Source organism: Pyrus communis, chromosome 5 (genome assembly GCF_963583255.1).
Source record: "Pyrus communis chromosome 5, drPyrComm1.1, whole genome shotgun sequence".
In the NCBI taxonomy this organism is placed as follows: Eukaryota; Viridiplantae; Streptophyta; class Magnoliopsida; order Rosales; family Rosaceae; genus Pyrus; species Pyrus communis.
In genome coordinates this window covers 8,537,242-8,556,415 of record NC_084807.1, presented here as the reverse complement: position 1 = coordinate 8,556,415, position 19,174 = coordinate 8,537,242, and the positions used below count along the sequence as shown (strand labels likewise).

The 19,174-nt window shown below is 37.1% G+C and overlaps 1 protein-coding gene across 1 annotated transcript; it reads right to left on the bottom strand.

Annotated features, from left to right (window-relative positions):
- Positions 1-17: 17 nt before the first annotated feature.
- LOC137734792 (nuclear pore complex protein NUP62) lies at positions 18-6,265 on the bottom strand. Its single transcript, XM_068474075.1, has 9 exons — positions 4,718-6,265; positions 4,248-4,344; positions 3,882-3,960; positions 3,233-3,355; positions 2,522-2,599; positions 1,483-1,586; positions 860-947; positions 675-773; positions 18-250 (listed from the first exon to the last, which is right to left on the bottom strand). The coding sequence occupies exons 1-9, from the start codon at positions 6,162-6,164 to the stop codon at positions 158-160; spliced, it is 2,208 nt and encodes a 735-aa protein (XP_068330176.1). The 5' UTR covers positions 6,165-6,265; the 3' UTR covers positions 18-157.
- Positions 6,266-19,174: the final 12,909 nt, after the last annotated feature.

Here is a 19,174-nt window from a genome sequence, read left to right as displayed (position 1 = left end):
TCAATTACACAGAAGTGGACATCACAAAAATGTCGATAGAGATTTGTATATCTGAACATTTATGCACCACAAATGGTTATTACGAAGAGTATTTAACATACACTAAACTTCGAAACTGATGTGTGGGGGAATTGAAGGTGGTTTACAATTCCGATGATCACAACATCCAGTATTTTGGAGCCACTAATTCGCGATCTGCAGCAGGACCTTCATTGGCGAGCTTCTGAATTCGCGAGGAGAATTCTTCAGCCTGATGGATTGGAGGAAGGTCAGTGTGTTGCCATTAAAAATGAAACCGGATCTCAAGCATGTAGATGAAACAGTACACATTTAAAAAAAAAACATTTCTCTGCACACTTCAATTGTTGTAATCATTACGTTGTTTTCTCCCATAGGACCAAAATACTGATGAAACTTCACTAATGAGAGAAATTACGGGATTTTTTTTCAAGCAAACAGTACAAAAGATTTTGATGCAAACGTTGAATCTACTAGTGGTGCCAAGGGCATTCTCATAAATTAAGACCATGCATACAATAAGGGGAATCGGATAATCTTAAACTCTTCATACCGTGTATCTTACTCCTAGTTACTAATAAAAATGAGGACACGGTGCACCCTCTTTAGATACTAACAACGATAACTTATAAAAAGTCATGCAAAAAGATACTAACCTTTTCATCAATCCACATTAAAGAGCTAAGCTGATTGTTTAAGATTCGGACAACCACATCTAACGGAGCCATACCATCATTTGCATCAAGTTCCCCTCCCTAAACAAAACGAAAACATTATTATAATCATCAACGTATGCGGTCAAAGATTCTTAATAAGTATAACACTAAACTGAAATAGTTACCTGGTTGGCATTTAAGGTCTGAATAATTGATTTGATCTGTTCTGTCACCTGCTCTAGTTCCCTCTCTACAAACTCAGCTTGCTCATACCTGCGATTGAAACCATAACAATAATACACAAAAAAAAAAATTCAGGACCAGTGGCATGCTTAGAAACTACAAAAAGCGAGCAAGACCCAAAAGGGAGGAAAACAGGAAGAAAGAATGTAGTCTGCGCGCGTATGTACTATGTGCATACACTTATGCAACAGAGCAATCAACATGCCAAAATGGTTATCCTACTAACTTTTCACCATAATTCCAATAGGACTAGACAAAACCTCTTACAGGATTGTCAATAAACGGATTAATCCCAGTAAAGAAACAATAATTGGCTAGTTCACACCCAAACAATCTATTCCCCATGTCCATATCAGGCCGCTAAACTTACTTGAGCAGGAGCATACTTTGCAACTTGATTTCAAGAATGGTAACAGCAAAATGTACAGATTGCCTAATGCAACAGACAAAAGTAGTACTGGAACAGAGAAGCACATATACAACTGGTCCAATACAGATAGCATAAAGCAGCCTAAAAAAGTTCCATCAGATAAAATAAAACAAAAGCAACATTACAAAAACTCACATTGCATCTCTTGTGGATGCAGCCTCATCATCACGGAGCAATCCATGTTCATCCTTGTATATACGCTCAGCTTCTTCTTCCATGCTTTGCAAAGCCTTATCAACCTAACAAGACAAAATAAAGAAGGAACATTACCATACAGATATGTTTTCATTTGCTGTAATCCATTGACAGCTGGGTTTATTCTTGGGGATAAAGGGGGGAACATAATACCTTTAGGTCACAAGATCCATCTACAAATTTCTTTAAAACTACTAGTCAGTGTTTTAAAAAACTAGTTTTAAGACTCGCCTAGGCCCTTTTTGGGGCGGGGCTACATGCCTCTGCCCAGCGGGAATGGCTATAGACTAGCCTAAATGCCTAGGCCATCACCTCAGGCACTCAGGCCATCACCTCAGGAGCAAAGGCAACCTGGGCGTTTCATTTTTTTACTTTAATAAAAAAAAGCCAGTTTTGGGCAGGGTTTTTAGAAAATTCATGCTAATTTTATGTTTCTAACTTAGTTTCTATTAGTTTATTATGACTTTTTGATGTGAATTGGAGAAATAATGATAATAGTTAAATATTTGATTGCTTGGCATGCTTGCTTGATTGTTTTACAAAGTACTATATTTTATATATTAAGTATTATAATAAATTTAGGTACCGTGAGACTATCGCCTCACACCTCGAGCCTATCACCTAGGCGAGGCTATCCATGAGATGCCTTGATTTCGCCTTCACCTTTTAAAACATTGCTACTAGTTTGAACTAATAAGTTTCTAAGTATCTGCTTTAGGGCTTGAAACACTAAAAAGAGAATATTTAATTAAAAAAAATGACAACCCCAAACCCAAAGATATCTAGTTAATGTGTAATACTGTTTTATATAGTCCTGATTGTGTACATCTATGGGATCAATTGGCTAGTGGTCCTAGAAGAAGAATAAAAGAGCAGCTTCATATATCAAGGAAACATTAATTATGATGCATCAGTATGTGCTATATACAAAGATTGACATAATGAAGACTATTCTAATTAGTGCACTACTCTAAAGTACCTCTTGCTGATGAGTCTCAATTAACTCTAGTTGCCGCTCCAAGTTAGCTTGGGTTTCAACCACTTTCGCCACTTCAATCTAAATAATTATAACATGCAAGTCAAACATTATTATTAATCATTGCAACTATTGAACAAATTCATATTAGTTCATGTGAACAGTGTTAATAAACAATGAAAATACCAGCAGAGAAAGCAAAAGAGAAAAGCATAGGGGCCGTTTGATTACCATTTTGTTTTCAGTTTTTACTTTTCACTTTTTTGAAAACTGAAATCTTGTTTGGTAACTACTTTCAATTTTCAGCTTTCAAAAAAAATGAAAGCTGAAAATTAATTCCCTGAGTTTTCAAATTTGGTTTTCAGTTTTCAATAGTTACCAAACAAGATTTCAACTTTCAATTTTCAAAGAAGTGAACTAAAAACTAAAAATGAAATGATTATCAAACAGCTCCATAGTAGAACAAGAAGAAATGGGGAAACCAACCAAGGGATACACAACTAAGTAGTCTTTTTATCTTCAAACAAAAAAAGAAGGAACTGAGACTGATTGTGCAATGTTACATATAAGGATAATAGTAATAACACATTGAGTAAAAATACTGCTCACTGAAGGATATCAACTAAATGAAGTTACTAATGTATCATAACTGAAAATCATATAGCTGTTAACCAGTCTACCCAAAATTTTCTAATATATTGGGAAACAGATCACCTCAAGCCTAAGAAGAACATCACGGTTGTGCAAAATCCTTTTGTCCCAATCTGCTATTGCATTAGCCTGCTTTCGGAATTTTCCAGTACGCTCTTGAAGCTCAGCATTCCACTCCTTGATGATCTTCAACCAAAAGAAAAAAAAAATTACTTCTTATGTAATAGATTATCTCAGAGAACAGAAAGAATTTAACCCTGTATAAGTAAAGAGTTACACTGATAATAGAGTAGGGTAGAGAAACTGGTCTTCTAAAAAGTATTTCCTTAAAGAGATGTCTCACTTTTTAAGTGGATTTGAAGAATGATTATAATAATGATGAACACGACATGCAGAGGAGGATAAATTCAGTTGCATATGTTCGGGGTTGGTTCAAATTTGTTTCTGCATAAACAAAGGATTTTCCTTAATATCTTTTCAATATCAGGACTAGCCATTCAAGGAAAAGTTTGCCCTTTGTTTAAGCTAGTAGGAGTTTGTAGTGTGAGATGATGCATGTGTGGCATAATATTTGCCTTCACCGCACTGGTAGAATCGTCCAGATTTTTCAGTCATAAACTAAACATATGCAAATAACTAAAGTGGGAACTCAGTCATATAGCCATGTTATAAACAACACTACTTGTAAACAAAAGGCAAACATTTAAAGTACCTCCTCCACAGTCTTCCCTGTGATTTCAGACGGTAATTTTGGTGCAGTAGATACTGTAGTGTTGACATTTGAAGTTGTCCTATAGAACAAGCAGGGCAGAAAAGCACAAGTCAGATAGAACTCCATAATTTCTAAAGATCCGAGCATATTGCACAAAACCTTTTTCTATTTCCAATTGTGGTTGGGCAGAAAGAAAAACTGTTTATAAGATGACCTATTACAATAGATTAATGTTAAAGCAAAGGAGGTAAAGCATAATGCGCCAAGAAGTTGAACTTTGTTGTACGGGGAAAATACGGTACAAGAAAGTTTAGATGTATTAAAAAACAATAAATGAAAGTTAGAAACAAGGCCAAGTACGCATACCCACTAGTAGAAGCTGCAACAAGTGATGTTGATGTCTGAGTTGCAGCAGTACTTGTAGTGGTTGTTGTAGCAGTTACAGGGGCTGAAGTACCGACACCTACAGGATAGCACTTTTGCACGGTTACAATTTATCGGGACCCTTCTAAGTAACTAACGCTTTTGAGCTAAGCATACATGAGATGTGGTTCAGCAAGAATGAGGTTCTCAAAATCGCTTTTTCACGTGCCTTGTCTTCGGAGTTACAATTTCAAACACCAATCACAACTCAAAATGCTCTAAAACAAATGAACTCAAAAGTTCAAAGCCATTCGCAACATAATCCCGCAAAGCAATTCAGTGTTCTTCTAAGTTCTACCCATACTCCTAATATTGATTCGAAATGCTTAACCAATTTAAAGACAAATAACCACAATAGAAGCTCTGATACAACATTAATTGAAAAGTGACAAAAGAAGGTTGAGAAAACTCACCCAATGCAGGCACGGTAGTGCTTGGTTGTGCTTGAGACGATGGAGCAGGTGTAGACCCTTTTGTCAAAGACAAAAAGGCAGCAGAAGAAGCAGTAGCTCCTGAAGTAGTTTGGAAGGAGAACGAGCTTACAAGCGAGCCCCCGGAAGAAGCTGCTGAGCTCACAGGGGCCGCCATTGGAGCCGTTGTTGCAGCGGTGCTAGAAGCCGGAGAAGTAGCAGGAATCACAGCAAAAGACGGCATAGTGAAAGAGGTTTGGGTTGTAGTGCTAGTTGCTGGAGTCGAAGAAGGGGTTGTGGTCGTGAGAGTAGAAAGAAACGGAGCGGAGGGAGTTGGGAAGGATTGTGAGGTCGGTTTTGAGGCGGCATTGGAGAAACTGGTGGAGAAACCGAAAGAGGATTGTGAAGCGGAGGAAGCCGGCGTTCCGAAGGAGGAGAAGCTGGAAGCGGTTGTTGATGGAGGAGCAGCGGTGGTGGGAGTGGAGGTTGTGGGTTTCAAAAGAGGGGAGGATGTTGGTAATGTGAAGGCTGAAGTGGAAGTGGAGAAGCTTTGGAACGATTGGGTGGTTGGAGCTACAGAGGATGAAGGTTGGGACGAGGAAGCTGTGCCAAACAGTGGCGAGGGTGCGCTGGGTGCAGAGGACGCTGTGCCAAATAGTGGCGAGGGTGCGCTGGGTGCAGAGGACGCTGTGCCAAACAGCTGCGAAGCGGAAGTGGACGAGCTTCCAAATAGGGTTGTGGGTGCGCTGGGTGCAAATGAGGTTCCTCCGAATGGGGATGAAGTGGCGGAAGAAGGAGCTCCGAATAGAGGGGAGGCGGAGGCGGTGGAGGTGGGGGCCGATGAGGATGAGCCAAACAGGGATTGGGACGGAGTTGAACCAAACAGAGGAGTTGAAGCCGTTGAGGCCGAGGAGCCAAACAGGGACAGGCCAGAGGATGCGGCTGATGAGAATCCAAAAGAAGGAGCGGAAGCAGAGGAGGTTGTGGTGGTGGCGGCGGCGGATGAGAATCCAAAGGAAGCGGAGGCAGATGAGGTTGTGGTGTTGGTAGAGGAGGGTACGAATCCGAAAGAAGGGGCGGAAGCCGAAGACGTTATTGTGGTGGTGGTGGTGGTGGTGGCGGTGGGTGCGAAACCGAAGGAAGGGGTAGAGGCGGAGCTAGGGTTTGAGGATCCGAATGGGGAGGAGGAGGGAGTGGAAGTGGAGTTGAGGGAGAAGGAGAATGGAGATGGGGAGGAGGAAGGGTTAGAGGGAGTGGAGGCGCCGAAGGCCGAGGATCCAATGGAGAAGCCGGTGGTGGACGTGGTGGCAGGTGCAGAGGATCCGAATAGGGAGGCAGAAGAGCCGAATGAGAAGGAGGAAGGAGGGTTGGAGAAAGAGAAAGGGGAAGTGGATTGGGCGGAAGAGGAAAAGGCGGAGGAGGCGGAGGATCCGGATGAAAAGCCCGACATTGTTTTCCCTCTTCTTCTCTTCACTCTCTTCTGGTGCTGCTGCTGCACTATGTGATTGAGAGGTTTTTCAAATTTTGGGGTTTTTGGTTAAGGCATTCCAGAACTTCTCTTTTCGATTTTTGGGTGTCGATGGCTTCCATAGGAGTGGGCTGGGCCTTCATCCATAATGGGTGAAAAACATGCATTTCTTTCCCTCCTTTTTTATTTTTATATTTTTTTATTAAACGAAAGATTTTATTATATTAGATACAAGATTAGCTGCATTTCTGATTTGCTCTCAACTCTCCGGAATTTAAATGACTCACTGTTTATTCCTGCATATATTAGTAAATACAAGAATGATTCATAATCGAGATCAACCTTTCAATTTCCATTCTGGTTACGAGTATGCACGCCATAAAATTGATGACTCTTTTGTTAATATATAACTAGCATATGGGCACACACAAAGCGTGTAAGAAATTTTTTTATTTTTGCTTTTGAAATAGAAGGAGAGAGGCAAAGAGTGATACAGAATGTGAGAGTGAGAAGTTTTTTTTTTTTTTTTAATATTTTAATTAGATATATGTTAGGATTACATATATGTGAGACTTTGAAAGAAAAAAAAAACAAAATTTGGTTGTATGAAATTACATTTTGCCCCATATTTCTTATTCATGTTCTGTTTTAATTAGAGGGTTAAACTAGTAATTTCATAGGATTTTGGTTGATGATGAGTGTTTTATTAATTAATAGAGATAATTAGAATTCAAATAATGAATTGGATTCTAATTATGAATTTTATTGCATTCACTAAATAATGAATTGGATTCAGATTATGAGTATTATTTGGAGGTAGTATTTAAATTGAGGAGGAAAAAAGAGTATAAAATTCATTTATTGTATTCATTAAGCTCTTGTTCTAAATAAATTTTTAATAAATCAAATAATATTTTTTTTTTTTTACAAACATAAAATAATTTACATTAAATTCATCTAAAATATGAGGAGGAAGAAGATTTAGTTGGTTAATAAATAATCAGTTTTTACATGTTGTTGATGTCTGATTGATTTATCGATCTTCGATACATGTTGTCATTATTTAATTTTAAGTTAAAAATCCCAAGAATATTAAACAGCTACACAAACTGAAAGTATCTACAAGGTTGAAAGCATATACAACTGAACAGTTTTACAAATGGAAATATTTATCCAACATGTTCTTGAAGATGCCCCACAACTCCTCTCCCTTGTCGATGAGGATGTGGTAGTCTCCATTTTTCTCTGACAATATGGCATTTTGTCTCTCCTTCCATTATCCTTCAAGCTAAAACTCAAGCTTGCTTAACCTCAATCCGCCACTTCTTTACCTCCCGCTCTTGAAATATTTCTTTTTCATGTTGCAGAAATAAAGTTTTGATATCAGATCATTGCTGAAGGATTTGATTTTGTCAGCTAAAACTTTGTCATCATTGAATATAGTTTGAGCTTGCTAAAAGGCTGATACTCCATTCTCCAATTGGTCCTGACACACCTCGATCCCAGTGTTCGAAGGACAACGGGATGACCACATGTTGGCCGACATCCAAGGGTGACGCAAGCCATTTTATGAATGCATATGCTGAGAACATATGAAACATGCATGTAATTTTCGCGCGTAACAACGCAATATAGTAATCAAGTACAAACCTTAATAAAATATAATATTCAAGTACCAACAATGTAAAAGTGATAATGCATGATATGTTCAAAGCATTATACTAATTCAAACTACAAGCGGAAGAAATATTAGAAAGTGTGATTACAAGAGATGTCCTACACAAAAAGGACACAAATTCACTGATATGGGAATGCCTCGTAGCTTAGGTCGTATACCTCATGCCTAGGTCCTGAAGGGGTGCAAAACAAAACATAAGTAGACCAAGTTTATGTATATGCAATACTAAAACAGTTATTCTTCAACGTACTAACCCTCAGTTTAGAAAACTCATATAGCATAATAAGTAATAGGTTTTCCGAAAACCCCAAGAAGAAATGAAGATCACCAAGATCTTTCATGGCGAAGTGCGCACCCAGTCGCTGCATGAAAGAAATGAGATGAGAGGAGACTGAGGCAGGACGGTAGTCTTGAGAAAGATCCTTCTGTGAATTGTATATCATATAAAGTGTGCTTAGTAGTGGTATCACAATTGCCCGAAGGCACTACATCACCGGACCGAAGGTCATATATGAATATCTTCCACTCGAAGGCACTACATTGCTCGGTCGAAGCCATATATAAATATCTTCCGCTCAAAGGCACTACATTGCCCCGCTGAAACCATATATAAATATATTCCGCCCGAAGGCACTACATTGCCAAACCAAAGCCATATATAAATATCATCCGCCCGAAGGGACTACATCGCTCGCCCGAAGCCATATATAAATATCTTTCCAAAATATATTTCATCAAAGCTCAATAGCTTAAACATCATATCATAAATTATATTCATAAATATCTCAGTAAACATAAATTCTATAAAGCATGATAATTCATAAAGCGGTATCTAATTTACTCATAAACATTTCATAAACGTAGTCATTAAATCATTTTTCATATATGCATTTCTAATAATAAAGATCATTCATTTTAGAAGGGGTCCACTCACAGATACTCCGTCGTCGAATATCTGCTTAAACTAGAGAGGACGGGGTCTCCACTAACAAACACACCTAAGCACATAAAGAAACCAATTAATGAAACTCTACTAAAACGATTGAATTTGGGAAAACAGCATGCTGATTTGGAATAAGGACGTCGAAATTAGTTTATGAGGGGTCCCGGCTGAAACCCAAAAAATTCAACGTTGACGTTCAATGGTCAATGGAAGTCAACGGATCAGGTCAACAGTCAACGGGTCGGTTTAACCAGGTCACTCGAATACCCACTGGAAACTGGGTTTTTGGCCAGAAATTTGGACAATTTTCAAAGCTTCGTAACTTCTTCGTTTCATAACCAAATTCAACCCATAATATATCAAAACGAAGCTAGGAAAGTGTAGAACAAGAGAATACCTATTTGGAAGCCCAATGGTTGCTAGAGATGGTCGGAAAATGGTCTAAAAGGTGACTGGTCCGTGGGAAAATTGGGTTTTTCATTGGATTCCTGGGTAAACTTTAAACGTTCATAACTTCTTCAATACTCAACGAAATCGAGTGATTCAAAAATGAAAATCATACTTCTCAACAAGATGAAGAGAATGGTACTTTCTCGACAGCTAACTTGTCGTGGTTTGGCCAGAAACTATCCTGAAAGTTCTCAGCCCGACTTGGATTTCGATCCCGACAATCCGAAAGTAAGTTTGAGGTAAGTTTGGGTGTTCTAGGCTCTTGAGGACGAGACGAAGCTCATGGTGTTCTAGGCTCTTGAGGATGAGACGAAGCTTGTGGTTCTCTTGGTTTGGGCGGTGGTAGGAGTGTTGTCGTTGTTGTTTGTGTGTTGCCTTCCTGGAGAATGAAGGTTAGAATGAGAGAACAGAGTTTGAGAGAGAGAGAGAGTGTGTGTTGGCAGAGAATAGAAAAGAAATGGGAGATGGGGGATGCACGGGACAAAGGGGAAAAAGCAAGGGGATAAGGTAGGTCCTAGTGGCTCACAAAATACGAAACGTGAAACTACCGAAATATCCTCGACGTTACGAAAATAAGGATGGGGCATTACAGGTCCAGTATGCCTTGGAATATTGGCCCAACACAAGGAGGGAAGAAGTTATCTTTGATCTAGTCTTGAAGGGTTATGCAAAGCTTGATGCGTTGACCCTTATCTGTTAAGCAGGCATAATACTTCCCAAGGAAGCCCTGAATTATAGATTTGGTCTTGTTGGTCAGGGTTTCTGTTTTGGTTGAAGTTGAATTGTTAAAAGATGCAGTAGCAGCCGTGGCTGCAGCCACGAGATCCTAGAGAATTTTTATTGATCCAAAATGTTAGCTTCCAAGGTAGGCGAGTGTTTCTACTTAAAAAATAAATAAATAAATAAATAAATAAAATCACACGTTAGAAGAATATTTCAGGTCAAAGCATTGCCTAAAAGATTTGAAAATTTGAGAAGTACCTTGGCAGGCCGTGAAAAAGTGGCTTCATTAGTGGTAGAGTTCAAAGCACAAGAAGAATCTAAGCCTTGTAATAATATGGAGATGCATTGATCATCAAGGGATTAGGAAAGTCTAACCTATCTTCGTTGACAAAATATTATGTAGATTTCAATAATGATTGTATTAAATCTGAGCCTCACAACGATAAAAGTAATTACTTCATAGAGCTTTCCAATGCGATGTAAAATCAATCGCACGACTGTGGAGTTCACGTACTTTTAGATAAATAAGGATTCTCATTCTTATTTTCAATATATGGATTATCTTTCGATAAAAGCATGCCAATTACTTCACGTTGTAAGAAACTGCATTATGTTATCAAATAGGCAAATCTATATGTGATATACTTGCTTTCAAAACATTCAAGGCTGGGTATTTGAACTTTCCAAATTTTCCATATCATATATGTGAAATTAATATACATTTTGTAATTCATATGTAAAGCTACATTTAATGGACAAATAAATAAAAAGGAAAACACATGATGTACCTCCTGAGTAGTTTTCCCTATGATCTCATATGGTAATCCAGTAATAGGTATGATGGAGCTGGCATTTAAATTTGTCCTAGAAGACGAGCAAAATAGAAGAGCACAAGTTAGATAAAAGAGCCTTTACAACTAATGTTTTTTCTTCCGTTTCCAAATTTATGAATTTCAATTCAAATTACACAACATCATTATGTCTAATCTTTTAAGGTTGTATTTGCCTTCAGAGCTCAATGAAAAATTCTTTATAATATGAAAAGCACATAAAAGACTAAAATAATTAATGTCAAAGTGATAATAAAAGGAAAAAAAAAAAAAAGGAACAATGCATTGTGATGAAGTTGGACTATATTGTATTGGAAAATAGACTATGAGAAAGTTCAGATGTCATACCCTTTAATAGCTACAACAAGTGTTGAAGTTGCCAGAGTTGCAATTTTACTAGAACTGTTTGTCGTCGTTCTAGGTAAAAATGTTGAACCTACAAAAGTACATTTACATAGTTACAACTTACTAAAACATTTCAAGATACTTAGATAGCGGGGGCATGTAAGAAATATTTCGTCAAAACTGGGGTTATGGATAAAAAAACATACCAACTCAAGCAGCAAGGATAAACAACTAAACTATTCTAAATAGGTGGACTCCAAAGGTTAATCAAGTTCTGAAAATTGGTACCAAGTGGAATAACCTGCAATTTAAAATATATATAAGATATGTTAGTTTACTCACAGCGGAAGTAGTAAATTCAATGCTCAGTTTACTAAAGAGTTCCTAGTTAACTAAGATCCAGTTTAGTGCACATTTTAACGCTGACAATCTTAGTTGCATGGACTTATCTATTTGCTAATAACGATGAACATACATCACAAGCAAAAAGTTAGATAAGTAAACTTGACAAGCGATAAATTGCATGGGATGTTTTTGGCCAGAAAAAAAACTCACATCTGGATTAAAAAACCAGGGACTCTCCACTAAGTTCAATCCACTAGTGTAAACAAAGGTTCATACAAAGATCACACAAGCTCAATTCCTAGATCACTATCTACGAAGCAGTTTTACCATTGTGCAACATTGCCTTACACAAGATGGACTCATTTGGCTTTCACAAAGTAGCAACTCCTTTTAAGCTAAGCACCTTGTTGCACCAAGATCAACCCAAATCATGAAATGATATGATGTTATGATATGCATATAAAATCTGGATTCAAACGACTAGTCAGATTCTTGAGTCAAACAGTTGAAGAAAGAATCCAACTTGAATCCAAAAGCTTGGTCTAAAAATGGATTTAAAGTTTAAAACAAGACCAAGAACATAATGCAAAACCTTAAAATAATGCAACCTTAATATATAATGATTGGGTGTTTAATGCATGAAGTTGTATTGCAGCTAGGGTTCCATTAATGAAGAATATGCAAGCTCAAAGCTTTAAAAGCAGACTTTCTCTAAAATAAATTCTAAACACCCAAAAACTAAGAACCTTAGCTAGGGGATCTTAACCCCAAAAGCATCAGTTTGTTTTTTACTTACCAAGGACACTTGTCATACTACAAACTGATCAGAAAAGATTAAGGGCTGAGATCTGACCATCATCATAAAGCTGTTAGGAAGCCCATATGGGCAGCTCTTAATTTGCGTGCCCAGCCAACCAGAAAGGAATGAGCAATTCTGACTAGACAACAACATTAAACAGAATGCACCAAGAATATAAATGTGCAATGCACATGCATGACCAAACATTTTGAAGTGAAGTGAGCCACATCCTTGAATGTTTAATCCCAGCAGCAGCCCATAATAAAAGAATGTAATCTAAAACTAAATTGAGCATGTGGTACACAAATACAATATTTGACAAGGAAAGCCAAAAACTTAAGACTAGACTTTACAATCTCCCCCTTTGGCTTTCCTTGACAAAATACCCCAAGCCTAAAACTAATTTCACTCACCCACAGTCAAGAGAAGAGCCAAGGAATGAATCTTGCATATGAACCTGCATATGAACAACTCTTGACAAGAGCAAGTGAAATTTATCATGGGTAATCAGCTTGCAAGGTATTAAACATAACTGAACTTTTTTTCTCCCCCATTTTGTCATGGTAAGACAAAGACAAGAAGGAAAATTGCATAGAATAGTCAAATTTGCTGCAAATACACATGACAACAACAACAAGAACACAACGAATAAAGAATATTCACTAGATCATACGGATATGCCCAAGCAAATTGTAGCAACAAGTACGCACAAAAAATGATCTGACTCCCCAAGAAAGAATGCATGCAATGAAATTGAACTCTCCCAAAATTGATGAATTTCATGAAAACACATTCCCCCATAATTCCAAATCATAACTTCATTTATCTGATGAGGGACAGTGACTCAAAAAATAAAATAAATAAAAAATAAAAAAATAAAAAAAAGATGACCATTGACATATAAATTTGAGCATAAGCATAGACAAATGTACCTAAACAACTGAAGGCAGCTCATTAAGATGATAGAGATCAAGATAACAGTTGAATCTTTGCACCAATAAACTATAACTAAAGCACAAGCCAGGAAAGGGATAAGAAAAAGTAGTTTGAATATCGATGCTTCTAAGAAATATTGAAAAGACAAGTGTTTAACAAAATAATATGCAATGCAATTCTCAAGAGACAACTCTTCAAGGGCATACAAAGACAGTAATATAGAGATGAATACTTGCTCATGATGCAACTGTGATGTGTCAAGGTAAGGGGATATGATTGGTGACAGCCATCTTGAAATCATAAAACCAAGCATTTAATCTCAAAAGCATTTTCAAGATTAACCAAGCTTTTAATAATCCATTAACTTTAAGAGACAACACTTCCTACATAATATGGACAATGGACAAGACTTGCAAAAAGCAAGGCATAAGCCTTGAAGGAAAATCCAACATTGGTGTGAAGTGAGGCACTAATTTGAGAAATGCCAAGGCCATTTGAATGAAGGTGAAATTTTGATGAATCACCATTGATATTTTAAGAGAATTTGATACATGACCTCTGAAGGGGGATCTTGAAGCGCTACACATGACATTGCATGGAAGGCCAAAATGAAGGGATTTTCCCATTTGATAATATATATATACACACACACACTTTCTTTTGAAGACACCCTTTTCACAAGACACTCTCCCATTTGAATTTTTGTTTTGATTTGGGAAGAGAACAAAAAGAAGAGAATTGGCACATGATCCAGATTATAGAGTAAGTAAAATCACTACCACTCAATTAGGACCAAAGCAACATTAAATTCAAAAACACCACTAGATTTGGATGATTGAAAAAATGATTTTTCAAAGACTAAGAGAGAATTGGGAGAACCTTTGACATCACAATGAAAGATTATCCAAGGCTAATCCATATATTACTAACAATGTATGACATATAAGAGATGCATACAGAGAACAAAAAGAGGTTATGTGATAAAATAACTGTCTATACAAAACATGCACAGAGACTAGACAAAATATTCAACTCTTGGAAGCAAGGCTATACAACCTATTTAAATCATATCACATAGACCAATAAACCATCTAAGATCCTCGTACCTTCGATTATCTAGGGCTTTAGTGAATATGTTAGCTAGTTATTTTTTAGTTGGCACAAACGTTAAGGTAAGAATTTTACCTTCCACAAGATCTCTAATGAAATGATACCTTATATCAATATGTTTGGTTCTTGAATGTTGGACATGATTCTTGGAAATATCAATAGCATTCATATTGTCACAATAAACAAGAAAGGTGGATTGAGAGATACCATAGTCATTGAGCATTTGCATCATCCACATTAATTGAGTGGAACAGCTCTCAGTAGCCACATATTCTGCCTTGGCAGTAGACAATGAGACAATTTTGCTTTTTGTTGTGTCAAGCAACCAAATTGTTCCCAACAAAGAAAGCTCATCCAGAAGTACTATTTCAATCATCAATGCATACAGCCTAATTGGCATCTTCAATATTCTTGGGCACAATCTGGGAGACAAAGCAAACATTTGCAACTTCATCAGCTAGTTGTCTTCGAGTTCTAACACCTTGGTCAACGGAACCCACAATTTCCTAAACTTGATGACCCTACGCCCACTTTGGCTTATCCTTAAACACGATACATGAATCTTGATTTGAGCTAGATTGACTTACTGTGTCACTTTCTGACTGCTCTCTTGATTGACCAGAAGTACCACCATTATCGTTCGTGTGAAAAGAGAGGAAATCAACATTTCCAGCATCAGGAGCAAGAGGAATAGCATAGTTCATCAACTTTAATATTTATGGACTTTATGATGGTTTTTATTCGTAGGTTGTAGACCCTATATGCCCTACTATTGTTGGAGTACCCCAAAAAGATTCCTTCATCACCGTTAGTACCAAACTTAGCTAGGTGTTCTTAATCTCTCAGAATATAGCAAACATTTTCAAACACTCTGTAATACTTCAATATTGGCTTTTGACCTCTCCAAAGTTCATAAGGAGTCACATTAGTGCCTGGCTTGAGAAACACACGATTTGAAATGTAGCACTAGTTATCTCAATTAAAACAGGATATCATTTCAACAACCCCATTTTGTTAAGGAGTTGTAGGAGCTGAAAATTCATGTTTGATGCCATTAGTTGAGGTGAATTTATCAAACAGAGCATTCTTAAATTCAGTGCCATGATCAATTCTGATTTTGACAAGAGAAAGCCGACTAGTCAGAGATTCATTTAGCAATACTTTGTACAAGTTAAGGAACTATTGAAAAATATATAATTTTTCCCTCAAGAAACACACCCAGGTATATCTAGAATAGTCATCTACAATTACCAGAATATACTTCTTCCATCCAATAGACAATGTTTGAATTAAACCAACAAGATCCATATGCACTAATTGTAGAGGCTTGGTGGTTACAATATCATTTAGTCTCTTGTGAGCCGCTTTGGTCTGTTTTCCCAGTTGACAAGATCTACAAACATAGGAGTCAAAAATTGAAAGATGAGGTAAACATCTAACAGCCTCATGATTAGACAATTTTTGAAGATAACATGACCAAGTCTTCTATGCCATAACACATTAACATCATCAATTGTTGCACTTTGGGGAATCACCAACTTTTGAAGCATCAAGAATGTAGCAATTGTCTCCAGATCTAGGAAGAACCATAATATTATTTCCATGTTTGTCCATAATTCGACAACCTTTCTTGGAGAAGTGAACTTCATTCACCACTTCATCACATAATTAGCTAATGCTTATGAGACTCGACTTCAACCGTTCTACATAACTAACATTCTTGAGCTGAGGAAGACTAAAAATAACACCACTGCCATTGAAAGGTGAAAGAGATAGGAAGGCATTTTTGTCCCCAAACATGTGATGAGAGCACCTACTGTCAAGATACCATACATTTGGTTTGGTGGCACATAAAGCATTAAGAACAACAAGGCATCTGTTGAAGACTTTATGAACCCATATAGAGCAAGGCTTCACACTTTCCATACTAGATGACTGCACAAGTTGAGCAATTCTGTTGACTTCATTAACGAGTCGATCTACCTGATTCTTCAAAGTATCATTCTTCCTAGAGTGAAGTTTCCTACACTTAGGACGAATGTGGCCCAATTCACCACAATGATGACATGTGGGAATAAATCTAGACTTAGAGCTAGGATAGACTTTAGGTGCCATAGGAAAAGATTCTGTCATAAATCTTGATTTGGTACCCATTGAGCTTCAGCCGTTATCCACGTAGTCAAGGCCACTTTTGTCACCATGAAGTTTCCCAAAACTTAGCATTTTGTCAATTTTTTCAGCCCCGATGGTAAGACAAATAACCTTGTCATTTGCCTCATTTAGCTCAAGTAATTGTTTTTGATTAGCCTCGTAATACAAAACATTATTTGTTTTCAACACATGAATTTGATTCATCAAGTTTTTTTGAGATTCCAACCATTTTTGAACTTGAGCTTTAAAAGCAACAATAATATCATCTTTTCCCTCTTTGTCATTGTAATGAAAATCATTTTCATTTAGCTTCTTGATAAGTGCCTCAAGATAACTAATATTTTCATCCAGTTTAATTCTGAATAGACAAAACGACTTGTTTTCTTTCTGCAACTCAGCAACTTTCTTGGTCATCTCAATCTATTCCACTTTTGTAGCACAAGTCTCATAAAAAAAAGTATTATACTTAATGCATAACTCATCATAAGTCATCTCCTCATTGTCATTCAACACAAAAATGTCATCAATTGGAGACATTTCCTCTATTGGAGCAACAAAAGCAACAATTTTTTCTTTATCATTTGACGACTCATTAGAATGCATAGACCATTCGCCTTCACTTTCACTCCAAGTAGCCATCATTGCTTTGTCCATTTTCTAACTTGATCCTTGTTGTTTGCATACTCAGCAGCATGATGTCCACTACCACCACAAGAAAAGCAGAGACCAGATTCTCTTAAGGGAGATTTGTCCTTTCTACTTGTAAATTTTCCTTGTTTTCTACCAAAAGTGAACTTTCCATGTGATTGGTGATTTGAGTTTCAAGAGGACTCCCTAATCTTTTTGAACTATCTTCCTTTGTTGTTGAGAATCCTTCTAAATTATTTGACAAGTATGGCAAGATCATCTTCTAAGGTTTGCCCACATAAATCACTTATGCTCTCACTGTTCACAACACTTTAAAGTGCCACTTCTTGTCTATTCTTGGAGTCATTTTTATCCATATCAAGCTTAATCTCATAAGTGATGAGTTTTCCAACCAATTTTCCTAGCTTGATCTCATTTAGGTCTTGAAACTCTTGAATGACAGCTTTCTTTGCTTGAAATCTCTTGGGCAAAGATCTCAAAATCTTTTGAATAATGGTTGTTTCATCAATAGGTTTCCCTAACCCCAAGGCTTCACTTGTCAACATTTCAACTTTCTCATATAAGACGGAGAAGGTTTCAGACTTTAGCATTTTCAAATCCTCAAATTTTGAAATAGTCATCTGGAGCTTTAGTTCTCTCACTTGTTTATCACCCTCATGAAGAATTTGGAGTTTGTCCCAAGCTTGCTTGGCAGTTGTGTAATATTGAACATGAGCAAACTAATTAGACAAAATGGCAGAAATAATAACATTCTTTGCTTTCCTATTAGCCATGGCCGAAGCAATTTCTCCTTGAGTCCATTCACCTTTTAGCTTAATCACACACTTTCCATTGACTAGCCTCAATGGAGCATTCCACTCAAGGGTGAGATAATTAACAACAATAAGATCTTGAGCCCCAAAGAAAGATTTGAAACTTCTTGTTCTAAGTAGCATAAATTATACCATCAAAGAATGGATGAGAGTTGCAAGATCCCACAACACGATCATAATCCATGGTGAGATTCCACCCACTACCAATAGCTCACAGAGATCACTCTATGTATATCTAGAGCAAAGCTCTTATACCAATTGAAATTGGCACCAGGTGAAATAACCTGCAATTTAAAATCTATATACGTGCTTGTTTGACTAGTCAACAACACTTATCAACTAAGATCAGATATATTAGTTTACTCACAACCGAAGTAGTCAATTCAAGGTTCAGTTTACTGAAGGGTTCCTAGTTAACTAAGATCCAGTTCTATGCACATTTTAACTCTGACAATCTTAGTTGCATAGACTTATCTATTTGCTAATAATGATGAACATATATCACAAGCAAAGAGTAAGATAAGTAAACTTGAAAATTGATAAATTGCATAGGATGCTTTTGGCCGAAAAAAGCCACCTTTGGATTAAAAAACAGAGGACTCTCCATTGAGTCCAATCCACTAGTGTAAACAAAGGTTCATACAAAGTTCACATAAGCTCAATTCCTAGATCCTTGTCTATGAAACAACTTTACCTTTGTGCAATATTGCCTTACATAAGATGGGCTTATTAGGTTTTCACGAAGTGACAGCTCCTTTTGAGCTAATCACCTTGTGGCACCAAGATCAACTCAAATCACAAAATTATATGATGTTATGATATGCATATAAAATCTGGATTCAAACGACTAGTCAGATTCTCCAGCCAAACGACTAGTCAGATTCTCCATTAGCAGAAAGCTATTAGGAAGCCTATGTGGGCAAATCTTAATTTACATGCACATCCAGCTAGAAAGCAACGAGCAATTCTAACTAGACAACAACACTAAACAGAATGCACCAAGAATACAGACGTGAAATGCACATGCATGACCAAACCTTTTGAAGTGAAGTGAGCCACATCCTTAAACGTTAGCAATAGCCCATAATCAGATAATGTAGTCTAGAACTAAATTGAGCATGTGGTACACAAATACAATATTTGACAAGGAAAGCCAAACACTTAAGACTAGACTTTACAAGTTCTTCATGACATAATCTAGTATTTCAGTTCCTCGGCGTCA

Excerpts from the sequence above, each read along its gene's own strand:
- LOC137734792 (XM_068474075.1), bottom strand. The coding sequence starts at position 6,164 with ATGTCGGGCTTTTCATCCGGATCCTCCGCCTCCTCCGCCTTTTCCTCT. Across the intron at positions 4,345-4,717 it reads CACTACCGTGCCTGCATTGG|GTGTCGGTACTTCAGCCCCT; the intron begins GTGAGTTTTCTC and ends GCTATCCTGTAG. Across the intron at positions 774-859 it reads AGACCTTAAATGCCAACCAG|GGAGGGGAACTTGATGCAAA; the intron begins GTAACTATTTCA and ends CGTTTTGTTTAG.